At 38.8% G+C, this 26,355-nt stretch overlaps 2 protein-coding genes across 2 annotated transcripts; both read right to left on the bottom strand.

Moving 5' to 3' along the window:
• Positions 1 to 18,012: 18,012 nt before the first annotated feature.
• On the bottom strand, positions 18,013 to 19,757 carry LOC131238688 (late embryogenesis abundant protein 1-like). The gene is made up of 3 exons (XM_058236303.1): positions 19,523 to 19,757; positions 19,135 to 19,269; positions 18,013 to 18,338 (listed from the first exon to the last, which is right to left on the bottom strand). The coding sequence occupies exons 1-3, from the start codon at positions 19,568 to 19,570 to the stop codon at positions 18,249 to 18,251; spliced, it is 273 nt and encodes a 90-aa protein (XP_058092286.1). The 5' UTR covers positions 19,571 to 19,757; the 3' UTR covers positions 18,013 to 18,248.
• A 3,531-nt stretch (positions 19,758 to 23,288) lies between these two features.
• Positions 23,289 to 24,832, bottom strand: LOC131238689 (late embryogenesis abundant protein 1-like). The gene is made up of 3 exons (XM_058236304.1): positions 24,699 to 24,832; positions 24,311 to 24,445; positions 23,289 to 23,508 (listed from the first exon to the last, which is right to left on the bottom strand). Exons 1-3 carry the CDS (start codon positions 24,744 to 24,746, stop codon positions 23,419 to 23,421), a joined length of 273 nt encoding a protein of 90 aa, XP_058092287.1. The 5' UTR covers positions 24,747 to 24,832; the 3' UTR covers positions 23,289 to 23,418.
• Between the last annotated feature and the right edge of the window lie 1,523 nt (positions 24,833 to 26,355).

Here is a 26,355-nt window from a genome sequence, read left to right on the forward strand (position 1 = left end):
TAAGTTGTTGTGACCAAATTAATAGGTAAGATGGCAAATAAAGATTACAATGGGCCATGGACATTCAGTCAACACTATTTTAGTGTAATGTGGTCCACTTGAGACTTAGATCTACATCATTTTTGAGCTGATACCCTAAAGTGAGCTGCAAACTAGAAGTACAGCACAAATAAAACAGATACATCATAGTGGGGCTCACAGAGCTTTGACAACAGCTAACATGCTATGGTCACTGGCCAAGCCTTGTACCTTCCCAGGCTCCACCTTGATGTTTATATGTCATCCAAACAGTTTATAGAGTCATTTTGAGATGAGGTCATGAAAACATGAAAACTTAGCCTAATATGAAACTTTTGTGACAACATAAATGTTTCACTGTGGTCATTAAATCCCTACTTTTTCTTCTTGTGCAACCCACACGTTTTCCTCCTTGAGGCTCACTTGAGTTTTATATCTATCTTCTTCTGTTTGCATGTCTTAAAATGAGCTTACAAAATGGATGGATGGGTGAATTTATCACAAACATTATGGCAAGCTCCACCTGGCATTCCAGCTCGTGAACTTCATGCTAAACTTTGGCTGGAAGTCGGCGTTCCTCCGTGTGTGGTGGGTGGTGCCATGACGTGTGGTGAGACATGATTGGTGAGTTTTGTTTGCCAGCAGATTAAGCGCAATCCGAAAATGTGTTAGTCAAGGTTACTCTTACCTTACAGCTGACGTTGATGATGTGTTGAATATCCACACATGAAAATCAAATACAAGCCCTCGTTTCACACATGCAACCTTGTTTGATTGAATTGGCAGCAACAAGATCTAACATGACATCTATTTATCTTTCAACATATTCATAAAGCCACACAAACATGAACGAGATGCAAATTCCACTTTAATCCGAAACTTTTGTGCCACCTAAGAAGTTTAAAACCAATTGAATTCACATTATTTATTATGATGTGGTCCACTTGAGGTTATGCTTAAATTTTAGAGTCATGCCACATAATGAGTTGATAAAACATATGAACAGCATGGATAAGACATATACATCAAGGTGGGCCATGCAAAGTTTACTTGCCACATTAAAAGTCTGCTCCCTTCGATACACGACTTCCGTCGATCATTGGTTGTTGGGCCCACATGATGTATGTGCATTACATCCCATGGTCCATCTATTTTAATACCTTGAAGGCTCCTAAAATTAAGCAAATCCAAATCTAAAGTGGACTGCACCATCGGAAATCCTAGTGATTGAATACCCACCACTAACAAGTTTCCGTGGGCCATCGGAATGTTTATATGCCACCCAGCCGGTTGATAAGGTCACAGAGACCAGGATGAAGGGACCACACATATATCAGCTAGATCCAAAACTTTTTGTGGCCCATGAGAAGTTTTTAATGGCCATTCACCTTGTGGTGTGGTCCACTTAAGATTTGGATCTGCTTCATTTTTTAAATCATGCTTAAAATGAAATGTGAAAAGAGATGGACGGCATGGATGTATGATACATATATCACATGGACCCCACAGTTAGGATCTACAATATTCAGGGATTTCATCGTTGCCACCCTAGTTTTGGATTTTATTTTATTTTGAGATCGTGTCCTGACATGGTGTGAAAATGGATGTACTGGATGAATTTCTCACAAGCATGACAGTGGCCCCACCCGGCTTTAGAAAGGACACCGTTTGGCTAATGACTCAAGGTCTTTGGGCCTCACCATGATGTATCTGTTTCATCACGCTGTCCATACATTTTCCCCGCTCATTTTAAGGCGCGGTTTATATAAGAAATGAGGTAGATCCAAATCTCATATGGACCATATCACAGGAAACATTGAGGATTAAATGCTTACTATTGAAATATTTTGAGGGCCATGGAAGTTTTGAATTGATTAAGTTGATATTTGTGTTTTTCCTTTATCTATTTTTTTGTGACCAAATTAATAAGTTAGATGGCAAATAAAGATTACAATAGGCCATAGACATTTAGTCAAACACTATTTTACTGTAACGTGGTCCACTTGAGACTTACATCTGCCTCATTTTTGGGCTCATACTCTAAAATGAGCTGACAAATTAGAAGGACAGTGCGGATAAAATAGACACATCATAGTAGGACTCACAGAGCTTTCATACCAGCTGACATGTTAGGGCCACTGGCCAAGCTTTGTACCTTCCTAGGCTCCACCTTGATGTTTATATGTCATCTAAACAGTTTATAAAGTCATTTTGAGATGAGGTGAAAACAAGAAAAACTTAGTTAGTATGAAACTTTTGTGACAACATAAATGCTTCAACGTGGTTATTATATCCCCACTTTTATCTCTAGAGTAATCCCTCACTTTTTAATATCATGGGCTCACTTGAGTTTTGTATCCACCTTGTTTTGATGGCATCTCTTAAAATGAGCTTGCAAAAATGGATGGGTGGGTGAATTTATCACAAACATCACGGTAAGTTCCACCTCACGTTCCAGCACATGAACTTCAGCTAAACTTCCGCAGGAAATCCGCGTTCCTCCGTGTGTGGTGCCATGACGTGTGGTGAGACATGATTGGTGAGTTTTGTTTGCGAGCGGATTAAGTGTTATCGAAAATTCGCTGGTGGAGGTTACCCTTACCTTACGGCTGACGTTGATTATGTGTTTAATATATATCCACACCGTTCCGTTTTCCATCTCATTTTAGCTCTTGGTCCCAAAAATTAAGCACATCAAAATCTCATGTGAACCCCACTACAGGAAATGATATTGATTGAATACTTAGCATTAAAAACTTCCAAAGACCCACCATAAGCATATCTGTAGTGTTTGTTTGTCATCCAACGCATTGATACTTAAGGTCAATTAAACATGGACGAAGGGAATATACAAAGATAAGCTTGATCAAAAACTTTTGTGGCCCACAACAAGCTTTTAATTATCATTTACCACTTTTTCTAGTGGTTTGAACCGCCGAAGGCTTGGACCTGCTGCTTAGTTTTTGGTATAACCTCTCAGCTTGAGCTGAAAAAAAAATGGACGGTAAGGATAACACTCAATAAAGTGTTATCCAGGGAACACCTAATCTGCTCCTGTTTTGCAGGGCTCCTGCTTTTTTGGATGCGGATTTCCATCCAAGCCTTTCCCGCAACTTCGTGTGACGTGAAGTTAGTTGGGCCGACCGTGATGGTTGTAAGGATTCTAATCGGTTTATCCATTTAATTTGTTGGATAATGTATGGCACAAAAATAAGAGAAATTTACAACTGTACGACCCATTTATGGCCAATTTACATTTTTAAGCCCACTTCTTTTTACCTCGCGAAAATAATCCCCATACTTACACTTACGGATGGCTTGCCAAAGGTCGAAAATGCCCCTGCTTTTTCAAAAATGTGATTTCTAAAAGCTAGATTGTCTATGGCTACAGATTATAATAGTAGCCCTTACTTTTTTGATGTCCCTGAATACGTATCGAAGGTATTTTGATATGATCAAAAAAAGTCCAGAACTGTCCAACGAGTTTGTCTGTCTAAAAACTTGCAATTTTTTATGCACTCAAAGAGTGAATGATATGTACTGAAGGTATTATCCTATAGCTACGGATTATAACCGTAGCCATAGCTGTAGTTTGTGGCAATTTTACAATTTATTTTTAAAAATTTTTTTTTTTTTTTTACATGGAGAACTTTATTCTACCTGCAATTTTCTCTAATGCATATTTATAAAAATATGTATATGTAAGCATATAAAAAAAATTTCTCTTTTTTTTTTTTTTTCATTTCTTTCTTTATTTATTTAACAAAAATATCTTCTAAACCAAAATTAGTTACTTGCCGTACCCTATATGATTTTGGGGTAGGAGAAGCTACTTTAGCCAACCAACCTATTTGTTTTCCAAGATTCCATCAGGTCAATGGTCTAAAATCCATTTCATTCACTTCGCGGTCAATTTCATTCATTTTATTTACTTCACGATCAATTCCATGCATTTCACGATCAATCCCGGCGTTTCCCCTTCACTTCACGGTCAATTCCATGCATTTTATTGTCAATTCCCTTCACTTCACGGTCAATTCCGTGCATTTCACGATCAATAACATGCATTTCACGGTCAATTCCAACGATTCCCCTTCACTTCACGGTCAATTCCATGCATTTCATGGTCAATTCTCTTTACTTCTTGGTCAATTCAATGCATTTCACAGTCAATTCCCTTCATTTCATAGTCAATTCTATGCATTTCAGGATCAATTTCGGCGATTCCCCTTCACTTCATATTCAATTCTCTTTACTTCACGGTCAATTCCCTTCATTTCACGGTCAATTCCAGCGATTCCCCTTCATTTCACGGTCAATTCCGGCAATTCCCCTTCACTTCACGGTCAATTCCATGCATTTCACGGTCAATTCCCTTCACTTCACAGTCAATTCCATGCATTTCACCGTCAATTTCCTTAATTTCATGGTCAATTCCATGTATTTCATGGTCAATTTTGGCAATTCCCCTTCACTTTACGGTCAATTCCATGCATCTTACGGTCAATTCCCTTTACTTCACGGTCAATTTAATGCATTTCACAGTCAATTCCCTTCGTTTCACGGTCAATTCCATGCATTTCACGATCAATTCTACCGATTCCCCTTCACTTCACGGTCAATTCCATGCATTTTACGGTCAATTCCCTTTACTTCACAATCATTTTAATGCATTTCACGATCAATTCCCTTCATTTCACGGTCATTTCCATGCATTTCACAGTCAATTCCGGCGATTCCCCTTCACTTCACGGTCAATTTCATGCATTTCACGGTCAATTCTCTTTACTTCACGGTCATTTCAATGCATTTCACGGTCAATTCCCTTTACTTCACGGTTATTTCAATGCATTTCATGGTCAATTCGCTTCACTTCACAGTCATTTCCATGCGTTTTACGGTCAATTCGCTTCACTTCACGGTCATTCAATGCATTTCACGGTCATTTCACTTCACTTCACGGTTAATTCCATGCATTTCACGGTCAATTCCCTTTACTTCACGATCAATTCAATGCATTTTATGGTCAATTCCCTTCACTTTACGGTCATTTCAATGCATTTCAAGGTCAATTCTGACGATTTCCCTTCACTTCACGGTCAATTTCATACATTTCATGGTCAATTCCCTTTACTTCACGGTCAATTCAATGCATTTCAGTGTCAATTCTCTTTACTTCATGGTCATTTCAATGCATTTCACGGTCAATAGCTTCACTTCAATTCCGTACCCCCATGGAATGGGAAGAGGATTGTGTACTGAGTAACTTTAGCATGCGTACATAGTAAACTCTATGAGGTTCACTCTGATTTATGTAATTTATCCCCTCCGTCCGTCCATTTTGCCATATAATTTTAGTACTTGACCCAAAAAATGAAGCATATCCAACTCTTAAATAGACCACACCATAGGAAATAGTGTGAATTGAGTGTTTACTATTGAAAAATTCTCAGGGCCACAGAAGTTTTGGACAAGCTTATATTTGTGTTTTCCCTTCATCCATATTTCCATGATCTTATGAATAGGTTGGATGATAAGTAAACATCAATGTGGGGTGCAGAGAGGTTTCAATGGTGGAAATCATTATTGCCACTGTTTCCTGTGGTATGCTCCACTTGAGCTTTGGATATGATTAAATTTTGGAAGGAACCCTTTAAATGATATTAAAAAACGAATGGACGGCATGGATAAGCTACACACACTCACGGTGGGCCCAACTGAGTTTACTCAGTATGATAACAGCATACTGACTAACTTAGCAAGCAATCCGATTTCCATGAATAGGCATTCAACCTAACTACTTTTCCACATGCTTCGCATGGGCATTTATGGAATTGCACGTGGCCCAGCCAAATCTAGATGGCTACCTAACTCAATGTTTTCGGCGTCCCCAGTAGATTCCCACGTGTTCCATCCACGCTGTCAATTAGCTAATTTAAGGTATGGATCAGCCCCATTTCGCTGAAGTACCTACCCAGCCTCCTGATTTTAAACATGCTTTGTATGGCTTATTTTTTAAGAGTGCATGTGCGCCAACCAAATCTCACCGCATGGGGCTTAATCAAACTTGATATATTCCCAACTTCTAAATATGTTACCGTGTGCTGTTCATCCCTTTCAGCGTGAGCCAGAAAATGAGCATCTTGAAAGCTCAAGTGGGCCACGCTACATGAAAGAGTAGGGATGATGAAATTCCATGTTGAAACCTTCTTAGGACTACCATGATATTTATTTGTCATCTAACATGTTAATAAAATCATATAGGCAAAAGTTTTTGATGATGACCATTCAATCCTCATTGGGTCGTGTGATATTTGTGTTTTCCTTTTATCTAATTTTTTGTGACCAAATTAATAAGTCAGATGGCAAATAAAGATTACAATAGGCCTTAGACATTCAGTCAACACTATTTTACTGTAACGTGGTCCACTTGAGACTTACATCTGCCTCATTTTTGGGCTCATGCCCTAAAATGAGCTGACAAATTAGAAGGACAGTGTGGATAAAATAGACACATCATAGTGGGACTCACAGAGCTTTCATACCAGCTAACATGTTAGGGTCACTGGCCAAGCCTTGTACCTTCCTAGGCTCCACCTTGATGTTTATATGTCATCCAAACAGTTTATAAAGTCATTTTGAGATGAGGTGAAAACAAGAAAAACTTAGTCTGGTATGAAACTTTTGTGATAACATAAATGCTTCAACGTGGTTATCATATCCCCACTTTTTCCTCTCGACCAATCCCCCACTTTTTAATATCATGGGCTCACTTGAGTTTTGTATCCACCTTATTTTGATGGCATCTCTTAAAATGAGCTTGCAAAAATGGATGGGTGGGTGAATTTATCACAAACATCACGGTAAGTTCCACCTCATGTTGCACATGAACTTTAGCTAAACTTTCGCAGGAAATCTGCGTTCCTCCGTGTGTGGTGCCATGATGTGTGGTGAGACATGATTGGTGAGTTTGGTTTGCGAGCGGATTAAGTGTTATCGAAAATTCGCTGGTGGAGGTTACCCTCACCTTACGGCTGACATTGATTATGTGTTTAATATATATCCACACCGTTCATCCGTTTTCCATCTCATTTTAGCTCTTGGTCCCAAAAATTAAGCACATCCAAATCTCATGTGAACCCAACTACAGGAAATGATATTGATTGAATACTTAGCATTAAAAACTTCCAAAGACCCACCATAAGTATATCTGTAGTGTTTATTTGTCATCCAACGCATTGATAAGGCCAATTAAACATGGATGAAGGAAATATACAAAGATAAGCCTGATCAAAAACTTTTGTGGCCCACAACAAGCTTTTAATTATCATTTACCACTTTTTCTAGTGGTTTGATCCACCGAAGTGATGTAGAGCGAGTCGTGGACAGTTACATGGCCAAGATGGATCAGATAGGCCTGGTCGACGACAGAAGTGATCTAGACCATCGAACCTTAAATTGGGCGTATCTTGCAATTCGGAATGCGTTTTCTGACGTAAAATATATGATTTTGGGGTAGAACGAGCTACTGAAGCCAACCAACCCGGCATAGCGTAGCCCGAAATTGCGAAAAACCCCTGGATCGACGGTTGTTTCCCTGTTTTAATTTCATTTTTACTATAAATAGTAAGTTTTAGTTTGATTATAACTCTTCATCCGTCGGACTTTAGGAGTTGCGCCCAACGTGAAAAGAGCTTAGAATAATTAGGACAACGGTTTGGTGAAGCCAAATAGGACACTTACTATTTTTGGCCGAAAACCTTGCACACTAGTAGACGTCACGACCGTCAATAAATAGTAAGTTTACTATTTATAGTAAGTCGTGGATTCTAAGAGTTTGAGTTGTAGTTTGATTCTAATTTCTTTCCCATTGCTTTGTACCCCTATTTAAAGGGTTGTGAACTCGTTGTTATGGAGCCATTAATCAATTTCGAATTTCTTAGAATTTATTTCTATTTTATGCTTTCTTTCCTCGTGGATTCGAGAAGTCTCTGTGAGGAGTCCAGAGAAGTTCCTTGGATTCGGAGTAGTTATCCTCATCATGTTCATCCTTGCGTCACGAAGGCTTGGACCTGCTGCTTAGTTTTTGATTTAACCTCTTAGCTTAAGCTGGAAAAAAATGGACGGTAAGGATAACACTCAATAAAGTGTTATCTGGGGAACACTTAATCTGCTCCTGTTTTGCAAGGCTAATGCTTTTTTGGATGTTGATTTCCATCCAAGCCTTTCCCACAACTTCGGACGGGAAGTTAGTTGGGCTGACCGGGCCGACCGTGATGGTTGTGAGAAATCTAATCGGTTTATCCATTTTGTTGGATGGCACAAAAATAAGAGAAATTTACAACTGTACGACCCATTTACATTTTTAAGCCCACTTCTTTTTACCTCGCGAGAATAATCCCCATACGTACGGATGACTTGCCAAAGGTCGAAAATGCCCCTGCTTTTTCAGGAATGTGATATCTGAAAGCTGGGTTTCCTATGGCTACAGATTATAATCGTAGCCCATGCTTTTTCGATATGTCCCTCGATATGTATCAAAGGTCTTTCGATATGATCGAAAAAAGTCCAGAACTGTCCAGCGAGTTTGCCTCAAAAATCTTGTATCATAAAAGTCGAGAACTATCCACCGAGTTTGCCTCAAAAATCTTGCAATTTTCGATACATTCAAAGGGTATTTGACATGCAACGAAGGTATTTTCCCATGGCTACGGATTAAAACCGTAGCCATAACTATAGTCTGTTGCAGTTAGTGCAATTTATTTATTTATTTTTTTTTACATGGAGAACTTTATTCTACCTATAATTTTCTCTAATACATATTTATATAAATATGTATATATAAGCATATAAAAAAAATTTCTCTCTCTATTTTATTTTTTTCATTTCTTCCTTTATTCATTTAATAAGAATATCTTCTAAACTAAAATTAGTTACTTGACGTACCCTATATGATTTTGGGGTAGGAGAAGCTACTTTAGTCAACCAACCTAGTTATTTTCCAAGATTCCACTAGGTCGATGGTCGAAAATTCATTTCATTCACTTCGCAGTTAATTTCATTCATTTCATTTACTTCGCGATCAATTCCATGCATTTCACGGTCAATCCCAGCGATTCCCCTTCACTTCACGATCAATTCCCTTCACTTCACGGTCAATTCCGTGCATTTCATGGTCAATTCCGACGATTCCCCTTCACTTCACGGTCAATTCCATGCATTTCACGGTCAATTCCCTTTACTTCATGGTCAATTCAATGCATTTCACGGTCAATTCCCTTTATTTCACAGTCAATTTCATGCATGTCACGATCAATTCCGGCGATTCCCCTTCACTTCACATTCAATTTTCTTTACTTCACGGTCAATTCCCTTCCTTTCACGGTCAATTCCATGCATTTCACAGTCAATTCCCTTTACTTCACGGTCAATTCAATGCATTTCACGGTCAATTCTCTTCACTTCACAGTCAATTCCGTGCATTTCACGGTTAATTCCCTTAAGTTCACGGTCAATTCCATGCATTTCACGGTCAATTCCGGCGATTCCCCTTCACTTCACAGTCAATTTCATGCATTTTATGGTCAATTCCCTTTACTTCACGATCAATTCAATGCATTTCACGGTCAATTCCATGTATTTCACGATCAATTCCGGCGATTCCCCTTCACTTCACGGTCAATTCCATGCATTTCACGGTCAATTCCCTTTACTTCACGATCAATTTAATGCATTTCACGTCAATTCCCTTCACTTCACGGTCATTTCCATGCATTTCATGGTCAATTCCGGCGATTCCCCTTCACTTCACGGTCAATTCCATATATTTCACGGTCAATTCCATTTACTTCACGGTCAATTCAATGCATTTCACGGTCAATTCTCTTTACTTCATGGTCATTTCAATGCATTTCACAGTCAATTCCCTTTACTTTACGGTCATTTCAATGCATTTCACGGTTAATTTGCTTCACTTCACGGTCATTTCCATGCATTTCACGGTCAATTTGCTTCACTTCACGGTCATTCCATGCATTTCACGGTCAATTCGCTTTACTTCACGGTCAATTCCATGCATTTCATGGTCAATTCCCTTTACTTCACGGTCAATTTAATGCATTTCATGGTCAATTCCCTTCACTTCACGGTCATTTCAATGCATTTCACGGTCAATTCTGGTGATTCCCCTTCACTTCACCGTCAATTCCATGCATTTCACGGTCAATACCCTTTACTTCATAGTCATTTCAATGCATTTCACGCTCAATTCGCTTCACTTCACGGTCAATTCCGTAGCCCTATGGAATAGGAAGCGGATTATGTACTGAGTAACTTTCGTACGCGTACATAGTAAACCCTGTGAGGTTCACCCTGATTTATGTAATTTATTCCATCTGTCCATCCATTTTACTATATAATTTTAGTGCTTGATCCAAAAAATGAAGCATATCCAATGCTTAAATAAACCACACCACACCAAACAGTGTGAATTGAATGTCTATTATTGAAAAATTCTCGAGGCCACTGATGTTTTGGACAAGCTTATATTTGTGTTTTCCCTTCATCCATATTTCCATGGACCGTGAAATGCATGGAAATGGCCGTGAAGTGAAGAGAATTTACTGTGAAGTCCTTAGAAATGGCCGTGAAGTGCAGTGAATTGAACATGAAGTGCATCGAAATGACCGTGAACGTAAACGAAATTGCCGGATATGACCGTGAGATGCATGGAAATGGCCGTGAAGTGAAGAAAATTGATCTGAAATGCTTGAAAATGGCCGTGAAGTGAAGTGAATTGACCGTGAAGTGTGTCGAAATGACCGTGAATCTAAACGGAATTCTGGATATGATCGTGAAATGCATGGAAATGGCCGTGAAGTGAAGAGAATTGACCGTGAAGTCCTTGGAAATGGTCGTGAAGTGAAGTGAATTGATCGTGAAGTGCGTCCAAATGACTGTGAATGTAAACAAAATTGCCTGATATGACTGTGAAATGCATGGAAATGGCCGTGAAGTGAAGAGAATTGCTCATGAAATGCTTGGAAATGACCATGAAGTGAAGGGAATTGACCGTAAAATGCATGGAAATGACCGTGAATCAAAACAGAATCGCCGGGATTGACCTTGAAATGCATGGAAATGACCATGAAGTGTAGGAAAATGACCCAAAATCATATATGGTACGTCAAGTAACTAATTTTGGTTTAGAAGATATTCTTGATAAATCAAAAAAGAAAGAAATGAAAAAAAGCGAGAAATTTTTTTTATGTGCTTATATATACATAGTTATATAAATATGTATTAGAGAAAAATGTAGGCAGAATAAAGTTCTCCATGTAAACAAATAAATAAATAAATTTTTTTTTTAAAAAAAAGAAGAAAGTGCATAGAGCGTGGGGTCACTAAGGTTCTAGCTACGGTTATAAGCCGTAGCTATTAACATGGTTGACCCCCTTGTCAACCCTAACTCGCTGGGTTTTTTTTTTCTCTTCCCAGTTGTAATCCCCACCGCTTTTTGTGGGTCACATTATGAGGTATGTGTTATATCCAAACCGTCCATCTATTTGGCGAACTCGTATTAAGTCTTGGGACGAAGAATAAGATAGATCTAGCTATCAAGAGGACCACACTATAAAAGGCAGTGTAGGATTGGACGTCTACCATTGAAACCCTTTTAGGGGTCAAGAAGTTTTGGATCATTATGAAAGTTGTTTTCCTCCTCATCCAGGTCTTTGTGACCTTATGAATAGATTGGATGGAAAATAAATTTTATGGTGGGCCCTACAAAAGTTTCAACAGTGAAAATCAATTTTCTGCTGCTCTTTGTGGTGTGGTCCAGTTGATTTTTGGATATGATTTTTTTTTTATTTGGATAATGCTCCGAAATGATTTCGAAATATGGGTGAACGTTGTGGATATAATAAATACATATCTATGGGGCCCATGTAACGTTAATCTCTTTTGAACCGTTCGTACAACTTGAGTTCGAGGAGAGCCAGTGCTCGTCTTCGAGCACCGGCCTATCCGCTTGAAGGAAAAAGCAGGGGGCATTTTCGACCTTTGGGAAGGCGTCCGTACATCTGGGGCTTATTCTTGGAAGGTAAAATGAGGTGGGCTTCGCCTCGGAAATGGGCCATAAATGGGTCGTACAGTCGGAAATTTCTCGTTTGTTTTCCATCCGTTCATTTTTCTGTCATGTCATATGGCACACTTGATTTCTTGATATGCTTCTTTTTTAAGACTCGTACCTGAAACGATCTAAGGGTGAAGTTGATGGATGAAGCAGAAATAACACCGGCAACATGGTGGGCCCTTGAAAATTAGGTTGTGAGTATTTACGGGAAATTAGTCACGTCTCATCAAAACAAATGTAGTCTTTGACAATTGTTTATTCAGGGCAGAGAGGTGGCACAGACAAATCACTGTTTGGGGATAGTGATAAACAATTTAAAATGAAATAAAGGTAATGATCCTTTCTACCCTAGGTTACGGTTTCTGTCTTTGGGATACCACAACTCTCTACGAAGATGGGGTTTCTTTGTTTTGGGATACAACAACTCTCTATGAAGATGGGTGGCCAGTATCATGTGCACACTCAATTGAAACCTTTAAAGTGTGGATTATTGTTACTGATTTGCCGACAAAGGAAGAAGAAAGAATGGAGGGATTAAAAAGAAAAAGAAAAAGAAAGAGTGATTAGGTGGAAAAACATTCATTGTCATGAAAAATGAAAATGGCAGGAGTTTCTTGAGAGAAGGTGGCTTGCTAAGCGAGCGAACCTGGGATACATGGCACTGGCTTGTTGACGACTAGTGAGGTGCCATAACTTTTAAGAGAGAAAAATAAATAAAAGGTTTCTCATGTATTAATTCTGACATCCAATGTATAAATACATGTGGTCATGTACATACATGATTATAGTTATCATCGTTGTCTTGTAAGGCATACAATACTAGCACGCCAATCATTATCAGGTTTTGAGAAAAGACCCTAATTTAATAATTTTTAGATGACTTTACATAACTTGTAGAAACTCATTTTTATATACATCAAATTCCAAATGAAAGCTTCGTTTCCCATTAACGTTTATTTGGGTAGAAATAAAATTAGATAATGCAACTAATGTACATTGACAAAAGACATTTGCACTTATTTTACATTTTAAATGGCAATTTTAAAGGGAAAATGACAAGCATTTTCAGCATTTTTCTTTAGCAAACAAATAGGCACAAAGGGTTTGCTTTCCCTACACTGATGTCTTACCTCTCACTTATGTCGCCTTTTTTGCTTTCCCTTCTATTCTCTAGTTTACATTCAATCTAAACAAATTCTTAATAACAACAAGAGAAGATTAATCACCTCCACTTAAAAACGAAATTTATATTGCAATTGATGATCATTACAAATATCCTAAAATAATAGGCCTTGTGGCCATTATACTTAGGGGTGCACACGAGTCAGTTCGATCCAGTCCTGGGGCGAAACCAGAGCCAGACCATTACTAATGGTTCTAGGATAATCGGAACTGGAACTGGACCGTTAGCATCCTAGAACCGAACCAGAATCGGACTGTTAAAACTGGTTTGGTTCCATGGTTCTATGTGAGGACCAATGAGAGAGAAAGGTCCGACGAGAGATAGAGAGAGAGAGAGAGAGAGAGAGAGAGAGAGAGAACCGGAGAGAGAGAGAGAGAGAGGACCAGCGAGAGATAGAGAGGGCAGCCGCAGCAGGGTTGGGCAGTTAGCATGAATTGGGGTTAGGGGATTAGGTTTTTTTGTTTTAAATGTAGGTTCGGTTCCACAATTCGGATCCACGGGTCGGATCTACGAATCAGTTCACGGTACGATTCGGTTCAGTTCTACATACTCCCAAATTGAGAACCAAACCGATGTAATCGGTTCATTGATTTTTGGAACTGGAATCAGAACCGGTGCACTCTAGAATCGGACCAAACCGGACCGTATGGTCGGTTCCGGTCCTGCTCTACCGGTTCGATGTGCACCCCTAATTATACCCATAGTGGGATGACATTTGAGTAATGTTAGGACTAACTAGATAATACCAAGTAAGGTTGTTAATATGGAGGGGAAAAAAATTGTTGTGAGAGGATGAGGGAGTAAGGGAATAGATTGATTAATCCCTTCTAATGAGAAATGGAAATTGACGGGTGAGTTAGACAATTGTGACTTTAAGTGATCCCAGAAGCTCTAAACAAGGGGCTGGAAGAAAATGTCTAGATTGCCCTATTATGATTAACCAATATAACAATCAAAACATACCTAAATCTTAATGATTTATATTGCCAGCACAAAAATAACACATTAAAAGGAAGAATTGAATGAATTCAAACTTCAGTTTTCATGTTAAAATATTGGAACATGTGACCAAAATTGCAGCTCATGTGTATTAATTGTTAAACCACAAGAGAATGCATTAATTGTGGAAACTATAACTTATTTATTCATTGACAATGACTCAAATATACATAAGATGTGTGAAATTTGTATAGATTTATATAGATACACATTTTAACAAATAAGAAAATATCATAATCTACTGTAAAATCTCCATTCGAACTCAAAATGCTCTAAAATGAGTAATTTAAGTTTGAAAGGTACAATGAACGCTTATTATGAAAAACATGGTAATATGATGACAAAATGAGGAGTACCATAAGCGACAAGTATGCATTTTTGATGACTTATGAGATATAAACCAATGACACTTCCAATGATTATCAAATGATTTAATAACATTTTTGGTGATGAGGATTTCACCCATGCTCTTTCAATGAATACATGCTTCTGGTGGCTGAAAGTTCAACCGTTACTTTTCTTATGGCTCTAGATTTTTCAATAGGAAACAAAAATAGATCTAATTACAAGCTCAACTAAGGCAACAGGTTTGATTCATACATTGGCACACAAAAAAAATAGGTCCAAATGCTCGACACAAAGACGAGTTATGTCAAAACGTCCCACACAAAAACAAGTCTACTCCAAATGCCGAACACAAAAAACATACATCTTATCAAAATGCCTGATACAAAAAACATACATCTTATCAAAATGCCGAACACAAAATGCCGAACACAAAAAACATACATCTTATCAAAATGCCTGATACGAGAAAGATACATGATCCAAGGTTGGGAGGCACAGAAGTCATAACCAAAAATCATTTTTATTAAGGTGTGGATATTATAAGCATGTTTCCTTTAGTTCCAGTTGCATGATTTTTTGGAATGAAAAATGAAAAATTCCAAATGAAAGCTTCGTTTCCCATTAGGGTTTATTTGGGTAGAAATAAAATTGGAGAATACAACTAATTTACATTAACAAAAGACATATGCACTTATTTTACATTTTAAATGGCAATTTTGAAGGGAAAAAGGTTTCCATTTGTGGGATTGCAATTTAAACAATTGTAAATGTAAATGACAAGCATTTTCGGCATTTTTCTTTAGCAAACAAATAGGCACAAAGGGTTTGCTTTTGCTGTGACATTGATGTCTTACCTCTTATTTACGTCGCCTTTTTGCTTTCTCTTCTATTCTCTAGAACATTCAATCCAAACAAATTCTTATTAACAACAAGAGAAGATTAATCACCTCCACTTAAAAACTAAATTTATATTGCAATAAATGATCATTACAAATATCATAAAATGATAGGCCTTGTGGCCATTGTACCTAGGGGTGGACACGGGTCGGTTCAATCCGGTTCTAGGGTGAAATTGGAGCCGAACCGTTACTAACGATTCTAGGATAATCGGAACTGGAACCGGTCCGTTAAAACTGATTTGGTTCCACGATTCTGGACGAGGACCATCGAGAGAGAGAGAGAGAGAGAGGACTGACAAGAGAGAGAGAGCGAGAGAGATAGAAACAGCAAGAGACAGAGAGAGGACTAACAAGAGAGAGAGATAGAAACAGCGAGAGAGAGAGAGAGAGAGAGAGAGAGAGAGATAGAAACAACAAGAGAGAGAGGATTGGCGAGAGAGAGAAAGAGGATCGGCAAGAGAGAGAGAGAGAGGGCAGCTATAACAGGGTCGAGCTGTCAGCATGAACAGGGGTCAGGGTATTAGGTTTTTTTTTTTGTTTTAAATATAGATTTGGTTCCAGAGTTCGGATCCACGGTTCAATTCTATGGATCAGTTCACGGTTCGGTTCGGTTCTACATACCCCCAAATCGAGAGCCAAACCAATGTAATCGATTCTTTGATTTTTGGAACCGGAATCAGGACCGGTGCACTCTAGAACCGGACCAAGCTGGATCGTTTGGTCAGTTACGGTTCAGTTCTAAGGTTCTACTGATTTGATGAGCATGCACCCCTAATTATACCCATAGTGGGATGACATTTGAGTAGTGTCAGGACTAGCTAGATAATACCAAGTAAGGTTGTTAATAGGGAGGGGGGAAAAGCTTGTTGTGAGAGGATAAGGGAGTAAGGGAATGGATTAATCAATCACTTCTAATGAGAAATGGAGAGTGATAGGTGAGCTAGACAATTGTGAGTTTAAGTGATACCGGAAGCTCTAAACAAGGGGCTTGAAGAAAATGTCTAGATTACCCTATTTATGATTAACCTATATAACAATCAAAACATACCTAAATCTTAATGATTTATATGACCAACACAAAAATAACACATTCAAAGAAAGAACTAAATGAATTCAAACTTCAGTTTTTCACATTAAAATATTGGAACATGTGACCAAAATCGCATCTCATTTGTATTAATTGTTAAACCACAAGAGAATACATTAATTGTGAAAACTATGACTTATTTATTTCATTGATAATAACTCAAATATATATAAGATGTGAAAATTTTGTATAAATTTCTATGGATACACATCTTAACAAATAAGAAAATATCTTAATCTACTCTCAAATCTCCATTCGAACTCAAAGTGCTCTAAAATGAGTAATTTGAGTTTGAAAGGTACAACAAACACTAATTAAGAAAAACATGGTAATATGATGACAAAACAGTGAGTACCATGAGTGACAAGTATGCATTTTTTATGTCTTCTGAGATATAAACCAATAACGCCTCCAATTATTATCAAATGATTTAATAACATTTTTGGTGACGGGGATTTCACTCATACTCTTTTAATGATTACATGCTTCTGGTGGCTGGAAGTTCAACCGTTGCTTTTCTTATGGTTCTACATGTTTCAATAGGAAACAAAAATAGATCTAATTACAAGCTCGACCAAGGTAACAGGTCCGATCCATACATCGGCACCAAAAAAAAAGTCGAAATGCTAGACACAAAGACAAGTTATGTCAAAACGTCTCACATAAAAACAAGTCTACTCCGAATGCTGAACACAAACGACACACATCTTATCAAAATGCCCAATACGAGAAAGATACATGATCCAATGTTGGGAGGCATAGAAGTCATAACCAAAAATCATTTTTATTAAGGTGTGGATATTATAAGCATGTTTCCTTTAGATCCAGTTGCATGATTTTTTAGAATTAAAAATGGGAAAAGCGCCTGTTATCTTTTAGTTCAGATTCTTCCCATTAGCATACAAAGCATTTACTCCTCTTAACTATATTTCTTGAATATTTTATTAACTTGTCATTGTTATAGCTACAACAAATTACATGATTGTTGGATCGTTTGTTTGTGCAAGTGGAACCGCGTTTCAATGGTCTAGATTGATGATTCAGTGACCCCGCCGTAGACAGGGAATGTCATAAACTTTCCTACATTAGAAGATCCAAACTATAAATTCCTTTAGCCTTTTTTCTTTAGTTAGATGTTAAACAACTATTGTATTTGTGTCAATTAAACACATAAGCATTTTCTTTGAATTGTAATGACACAGATAGAAAATGATGGCTTGCTGAATAGCTATTTAAGTAATGTCTCCATTTAACCTTTTGGATTGAATAGAGTGTAATGAAATAAAATTAGAATTGATGATGAATAGAAAACTGATCATGTGATGATAATAACAAATACCGAAAATGGGGTTGTGTAATCGAGTTGTGAAGAGTTGCATTCCATTACGAAATAGTAGCATTATTACATGTCGTGAAGAAAAGCTTTCTCAAAAAAAAAAAAACCACACCAACAATGAATAAAAACATGAGCTTGAGAGAGATAGATAAAGACCCAATGTTTACATCGCTTTCTTAGTTTCTTGTCCATATGTAGTAAACAAAAACCTTCAAGAAAGGAAGACGGGCAGAGATAGAGATTTTTCACTTCTTGCTTTGAGATTCACCAACTCCCAGGGTACTCTTCACACTGTCCACAGCTCCTTGTGCCATTTGCATCATTTGCTCCCCAGTCTTTAAAAAATAATAATAATAATAATAATAGATAATAATGAGAAAAGAAGAATATTAATTTATGGTAGAGCAATTCTTGTCCATTGATCATTGGGGCCACATCCATCATGAAAACCTGTTGAGCTTGGTCTTAGGCTTGGGCTTGACCTTATATAAAGCCTATGGGTGGGCTCATTTACGAAATCAGGGCTGATAGATAGGTGAGAGGCTCGGGCTTAGGCATTGAAGCCCATTGACCCCTTAGACCCAAGCCCAGCCAAAGATCAGCCTCCCCATTTTAAATATGCTTTTAATGAGGTGGACCTACCATTGAAGATCGACGGGTTGGATGTTGGGCACATCAGACATGTTTAGACCGATGATCTAATGAATGATAGCTACAACATCTAATGTGGTGAGCCTGATTGTGGGACCCACAACAATTCTGCTTAGGGTGGTGGGCCTGATTATATGATTACAAACTAGGATATAGTGCCATCAGTCTACTAAACTTTGTGGATTGGGGTGAAAGTGGGCAAGGTTAGCTTGAGACCGGCTCATGTCTATTCAACTTTTCTGAATTTAGGCTGTGGGGCCCATGGGTTATGGGCCGGGTATGAGCTCTCAGGACCATAAGCTATTAAGCCGGGCCACAAAGGAGAACAATAGAGCATAGACCGACTCAACTTGCATGGGCCCCAGTAGCCAGATCATGGGCCAGTAATGGGCAATCCTTGAGCTAGCCCATTACACCCCAGTGTGGACACATACACGTCTTTGATCATTGAAACGGACGGTGGAGATCAGATGTGAGAACCTGCTGGAAAAATCCTTCAGTGGATTCCGCGCCTTGTTGGGTACTCTCTTTGGCAGACTGGGCCGCATCGGTGGTCTTATCAGCAGCCTGATTAGCAGTATCTTTAGCTGATTCTATCCATTCCTCTGTCTTTGCCTGCAAAACTCCATGGTTAAAACCCATACGAATTTCCACCAAAAGATCCAACCCACTCATCAGGTTGGCCCCATCCACTAATTTGGTAAGCCACACAAGAGGCGTTGAATGTGGACCATTGGTTTCATTTTTCTTATCCATTAGTTTGTTCAGTAGACATGTGGCCCACCAGATAACCTGACCGCCTTGATTTTGGCTAGATAATAAATGCACATGGTGGGGCCCATTTGGAAAGAAAGAAGAAAATTCTTACCGCGGAGTGACCACGTGCTTCTCCGGCCTTGAACTGTTGCTGAGACATGGTTGCTGAAAATAATTACTAAAAATGGATTGCTGGTGATTTCGATTCCGAGTAATGATTTTTGGCTTTATTGGGTCTGATTTATATAGGACGGAGGGTAGAGAGAGTATGAGAATTGAAATGTGCCAGCTGTATCTGGTGACACGTGGCTTCAGTTGGGAGTAAGAGCGGGTTGTGCTGCTTTGGAGGTGGAGGAGTGGGTAGCCCTTTTCTTCAGCAATTTATTTTAGGAGTGAATAATTAAATATCCACGGTTTTTTTATTTTATCGTGATAAATTGGCAAGTAGAAGTTTGATACTCTGGTGGAGCGTGATGGATGATAAGCAGGCACTTTGAAATTGTATATGTGCATGCAAATAATTCAACTTTCCAAATGGGCCCCACACACATCTTATCAAAATGCCTGATACGAGAAAGATACATGATCCAATGTTGGGAGGCACAGAAGGCATAACCAAAAATCATTTTTATTAAGGTGTGGATATTATAAGCATGTTTCCCTTTGATCCAGTTGCATGATTTTTTGGAATGAAAAATGGAAAAGCGCTTGTTATCTTTCAGATTTGGTTTTTCCCATTAGCATACAAAGCATTTACTCCTCTTAACTATATTTCTTGAATATTTTATTAACTTATCATTGTTATAGCTACAATGAATTACATGATTGTTGGATCGTTTGTTCGTGCAAGTGGGACCTGCGTTCCAATGGTCTAGATTGATGATTCAGTGACCCGCCCGTAGACAGAGAATGTCATAAACTTTCCTACGTTAGAAGATCCTAACTATAAATTCCTTTACCCTTTTTTCTTTAGTTAGATGTTAAACAATTGTTGTATTTGTGTCAATTAAACACATAAGAATTTTCTTTGAATTGTAATGACACGGATAGAAAATGATAGCTTGCTGAATAGCTATTTAAGTAATGTCTCCTTTTAACTTTTTGGATCAAATAGAGTGTAATGAACTAAAATTAGAATTGATGATGAACAGAAAATTGATCATGTGATGATAATAACAAATAACGAAAATGGGGTTGTGTAATCGAGTTGCGAAGAGTTGCATTCCATTACGAAATAGCAACATTATTACATGTCATGAAGAAAAGCTTTCTCATCAAAAATAAGAAAAAAACACACCAACAATGAATAAAAACATGGGCTCGAGAGAGATAGATAAAGACCCAACGTCTACATCGCTTTCTTAGTTTCTTGTCCATATGTAGTAAACAAAAACCTTCAAGAAAGGAAGACGGGCAGAAATAGAGATTTTTCACTTCTTGCTTTGAGATTCACCAACTCCCAGGGTACTCTTCACACTGTCCACCGCTCCTTGTGCCATTTGCATCATTTGCTCCCCAGTCTTTTAAAAACAAAAACAAAAACAATAATAGATAATAATGATAAAAGAAGAATATCAATGTATGGCAGAGCGATTCTTGTCCATTGATCATTGGGGCCACATCCATCATGAAAACCTGCTGGGCTTGCTCTTAGGCTTGGGCTTGACCTTATCTAAAGCCTATGGGTTGGGCCCATTTATGAAATTAGGGTTGATAGATAGGTGAGAGGCTTAGGCTTAAGCATTGGAGCCCATTGACCCCTTAGACCCAAGCCCAGCCAAAGATCAAGCTCCCCATTTTAAATATGCTTTTAACGAGGTGGACCCACCATTGAAGATCGACGGGTTGGATGTTGGGCACATTAGACATGTTTAGACCGATGATCTAATGAATCATAGCTTAACATCTGATATGGTGAGCCTGATTGTGGGACCCACATCAATCTGCTTGGGGTGGTGGGCCTGATTGTATGATTACAGACTAGAATATAGTGTCATCAGTCTACTAAACTTTGTGGATTGGGGTGCAAGTGGGCCAGGTTAGCTCGAGACCGGCTCATGTCTATCTAACTTTTCAGAATTTAGGCTGTGGGGCCCATTGGTTATGGGCCGGGTATGAGCTCTCAGTCCATTAAGCTATTAAGCCGGGCCACAAAGAAGAACAATAGAGCATAGACCGGCTCAACTTGCCTGGGCCCCAGTAGCCAGATCATGGGCCAGTAATGGACAATCCTTAAGCTAGCCCATTACACCCCAGTGTGGACGCATACACGCTTTTGATCATTGACGGACGGTGGAGATCAGATATGAGAACCTGCTGGAGAAATCCTTCAGTGGATTCCGCGCCTTGTTGGGTTGGCAGACTGGGCCACATCGGCGGTCTTATCAGCGGCCTAATTAGCGATATCTTTAGCTGATTCTATACATTCCTCTATCTTTACCTTCAAAACTCCATGGTTAAAACCCATACAAATTTCCACCAAAAGATCCAAGTCGCTCATCAGGTTGGCCCCATCCACTAATCTGGTAAACCACACAGGTGGCGTTGAATGTGGACCATTGGTCACATTTTTCTTATCCATTAGTTTCTTCAGTAGACATGTGGCCCACCAGATAACCTAACCGCCTTGATTTTGGCTAGATAATAAATGCACATGGTGGGGCCCATTTGGAAAGAAAGAAGGAAATTCTTACCACGGCATGACCACGTGCTTCTTCGGCCTTGAACTGTTGCTGAGACATGGTTGCTGAAAATAATTACTAAAAATGGATTGCTGGTGATTTCGATTCCGAGTAATGATTTTTGGCTTTGTTGGGTCGGATTTATATAAGACGGAGGGTAGAGAGAGTATGAGAATTGAAATGTGCCAGCTATATCTAGTGACACGTGGCTTCAGTTGGGAGTAAGAGCGGGTCGTGCTGCTTTGGAGGTGGAGTGGGTAGCCCTTTTCTTTAGCATTTTATTTTTAGAAGTGAATAATCAAATATCCGTGGTATTTTTTTTTTATCGCGATAAATTGACAAGCAGAAGTTTGATACTCTGGTGGAGCGTGATGGATGATAAGCAGGCACTTTGAAATTGTATATGTGCATGCAAATAATTCAACTTTCCAAATGGGCCCCACACACATCTTATCAAAATGCCTGATACGAGAAAGATTCATGATCCAATGTTGGGAGGCATAGAAGTGATAACCAAAAATCATTTTTATTAAGGTGCGGATATTGTAAGCATGTTTCCTTTAGATCCAGTTGCATGATTTTTTGGAATGAAAAATGGGAAAAGCGCTTGTTATCTTTCAGTTCAGATTCCTCCCATTAGCATACAAAGCATTTACTCCTCTTAACTATATTTCTTTTATATTTTATTAACTTATCATTGTTATAGCTGCAACGAATTACATGATTATTGGATCGTTTGTTTGTGCAAGTGGGACCCGTGTTTCAATGGTCTAGATTGATGATTCAGTGACCCCGCCGTAGACAGGGAATGTCATAAACTTTCCTACATTAGAAGATCCTAACTATAAATTCCTTTAGCTTTTTTTCTTTAGTTAGATGTTAAACAACTGTTGTATTTGTGTCAATTAAACACATAAGCATTTTCTTTGAATTGTAATGACACAGATAGAAAATGATGGCTTGTTAAATAGCTGTTTAAGTAATGTCTCCTTTTAACTTTTTGAATCGAATGGAGTGTAATGAACTAAAATTAGAATTGATGATGAACAGAAAACTGATCATGTGATGATAATAACAAATAACGAAAATGGGGTTGTATAATCGAGTTGCGAAGAGTTACAATCCATTACGAAATAGTAGCTTTACTACATGTCGTGAAGAAAAGCTTTCTGAACAAAAATTAAAAAAACACACCAACAATGAATAAAAACACGAGCTTGAGAGAGATAGATAAAGACCCAACGTCTACATCGCTTTCTTAGTTTCTTCTCCATATGTAGTAAACAAAAACCTTCAAGAAAGGAAGACAGGCAGAGACAGAGATTTTTCACTTCTTGCTTTGAGATTCACCAACTCCCAGGGTACTCTTCACACTGTCCACCGCTCCTTGTGCCATTTGCATCATTTGCTCCCCAGTCTTTAAAAAAAAGATAACAAAAACAATAATAGATAATAATGATAAAAGAAGAATATCAATGCATGGCAGAGCGATTCTTGTCCATTGATCATTGGGGCCACATCCATCATGAAAACCTGTTGCGCTTGGTCTTAGGCTTGGGCTTGACCTTATCTAAAGCCTATGGGTTGGGCCATTTACAAAATCAGGGCTGATAGATAGGTGAGAGTCTCAGGCTTAGGCATTGGAGCCCATTGACCCCTTAGATCTAAGCCCAGCCAAAGATCAGCCTCCCCATTTTAAATATGCTTTTAATGAGGTGGACCCACCATTTAAGATCGACGGGTTAAATGTTGGGCACATTGGACATGTTTAGACCGATGATCTTATGAATGATAGCTATATCATCTGATTTGGTGAGCCTGATTGTGGGACCCACATCAATTCTGCTTGGGGTGGTGGGCCTGATAGTATGATTACAGACTAGGATATAGTGCCATTAGTCTACTAAACTTTGTGGATTGGGGTGAAAGTGGGCCAGGTTAGCTTGAGACCGGCTCATGTCTATCCAACTTTTCTGAATTTAATTAGGATGCGGGGCCCATGGGTTATGGGTCAGGTATGAGCTCTCAGGCCCATAAGCTATTAAGCCGGGCCACAAAGGAGAACAATAGAGCATAGACCGGCTCAACTTGCGTGGGCCCCAGTAGCTAGATCATGGGGCCAGTAATGGACAATCCTTGAGCTAGCCCATTACACCCCAATGTGGACACATACACGTCTTTGATCATTGAAACGGGCGGTGGAGATCAGATGTGAGAACCTGCTGGAAAAATCCTTCAGTGGATTCCGTGCCTTGTTGGGTACTCTCTTTGGCAGACTGGGCCGCATCGGCGGTCTTATCAGCAGCCTGATTAGCGGTATCTTTAGCTGATTCTATCCATTCCTCTGTCTTTGCCTGCAAAACTCCATGGTTAAAACCCATATGAATTTCCACCAAAAGATCCAAGCCGCTCATCAGGTTGGCCCCATCCACTAATCTGGTAAGCCACAGAAGTGGCGTTGAATGTGGGCCATTGGTCACATTTTTCTTATCCATTACTTTATTTAGTAGACATGTGGGCCACCAGATAACCTGACCGCCTTGATTTTGGCTAGATAATAAATGCACATGGTGGGGCCCATTTGGAAAGAAAGAAGGAAATTCTTACCGTGGCGTGACCACGTGCTTCTCCGGCCTTGAACTGTTGCTGAGACATGGTTATTGAAAATAATTACTAAAAATGGATTGCCGGTGATTTCGATTTCGAGTAATGATTTTTGGCTTTGTTGGGTCAGATTTATATTGGACGGAGGGTAGAGAGAGTATGAGAGTTGAAATGTGCCAGCTGTATCTGGTGACGCGTGGCTTCAGTTGGGAGTAAGAGCGGGTCATGCTGCTTTGGAGGTGGAGTGGGTAACCCTTTTCTTCAGCATTTTATTTTTAGGAGTGAATAATCAAATATCCGCGGTATTTTTATTTTATCGCGATAAATTGACAAGTAGAAGATTGATACTCTGGCGGAGCGTGATGGATGATAAGCAGGCACTTTGAAATTGTATATGTGCATGCAAATAATTCCACTTAAACCGTCAAATTTGTGGTTTCTAGTTTGCCTCATTAACAAAAAAAAAAAAAAAGCTTATTTGATTATTGGGCCATCAGATTGACTGACTTTCATTGGATGGTTAAAAGAAAAATATCCTATGGTCCTATTTCAACCAGATATTTGGCTTGTTCAAACAATCACATCTAGCACATACAATATTTGGAATTACTGTATGGGGCCCGCCCCTGCCAAGATGGAGTCGATGCTGGCAGGGGCTCTGTGGGGCCCACTGCAATGTATGTGTTCTATCCATGCCGTCCATCTATTTTTTCAGATTATTTCAGCGTAAATATTTATTTATTTATTTATTTTAAAATGAGGCGGATTCAAGGCTCAAGTGATTATACAGCGGAGACTGAATGCCCACCATAAAATTGGTAATCCATGATAGGGCCCAGTAAATGAGCAGTCTGGATTGATGATACACGTGTAGCCAGCCATCTCCCCATCCTTTAATGTGCAGTGCATGCATTGAAAAATCAATGTTCATAGGTTGTCAATGGTTCAAGCCTAACCGGCAAGGTAAAACCCAAGCCCAAGCCCAAGTCTAATCCCAGCCTTTGATAGCCCAAAACAAACAGGGCCACAGGTCTAATCCCATTTACAATCCTAAATAACATGGATGCATGAATATGTGCATACACCTAATTGCATCATTTTTCCTATTAGGACCTTTTTTAGTTTTAGGTAATTAGTGATAATTTGAGGCAAGTAATTAATAATTATTTATTTTAGTATTTTCTCCCATAAGATTTGACAGGCATGGGGTCCTCATTTGCATAACATTCCTACATTGTTTACCTAATGGATGTGTTTTATTCATGTCGTCCTTTTAATTTTGGAAGTCAATTTTGGGCATGAGCTTAAAATTAGGGTATGTTCAAATCTTAAGTGGACCACACCAAAGGAAATGGTATGAATAGATGCCCACCATTGAACCCATTATTTTTTATGGTATGTTTCACTTGACCTTTGAATCTACTTCATTTTTTGGCTTATGCTCTAAAATGATCTTCGAAAATGAATGGACGACATAGATATAACACATGTCATAGTGGGGCATAGAGTTTTTCTTGAGGTTTGTCCAAAATTCAAGGGGAAACTTCCATCTACATTTCAAAACACTAACCCTTCTTATTGTTATGATTTTACCCACTATAGTGTTTTTCTTGAGGTTTGTCCAAAATTCAAGGGGAAACTTCCATCTACATTTCAAAAC

The sequence above is a fragment of the Magnolia sinica genome, chromosome 3 (assembly GCF_029962835.1).
Source record: "Magnolia sinica isolate HGM2019 chromosome 3, MsV1, whole genome shotgun sequence".
NCBI lineage: Eukaryota > Viridiplantae > Streptophyta > Magnoliopsida > Magnoliales > Magnoliaceae > Magnolia > Magnolia sinica.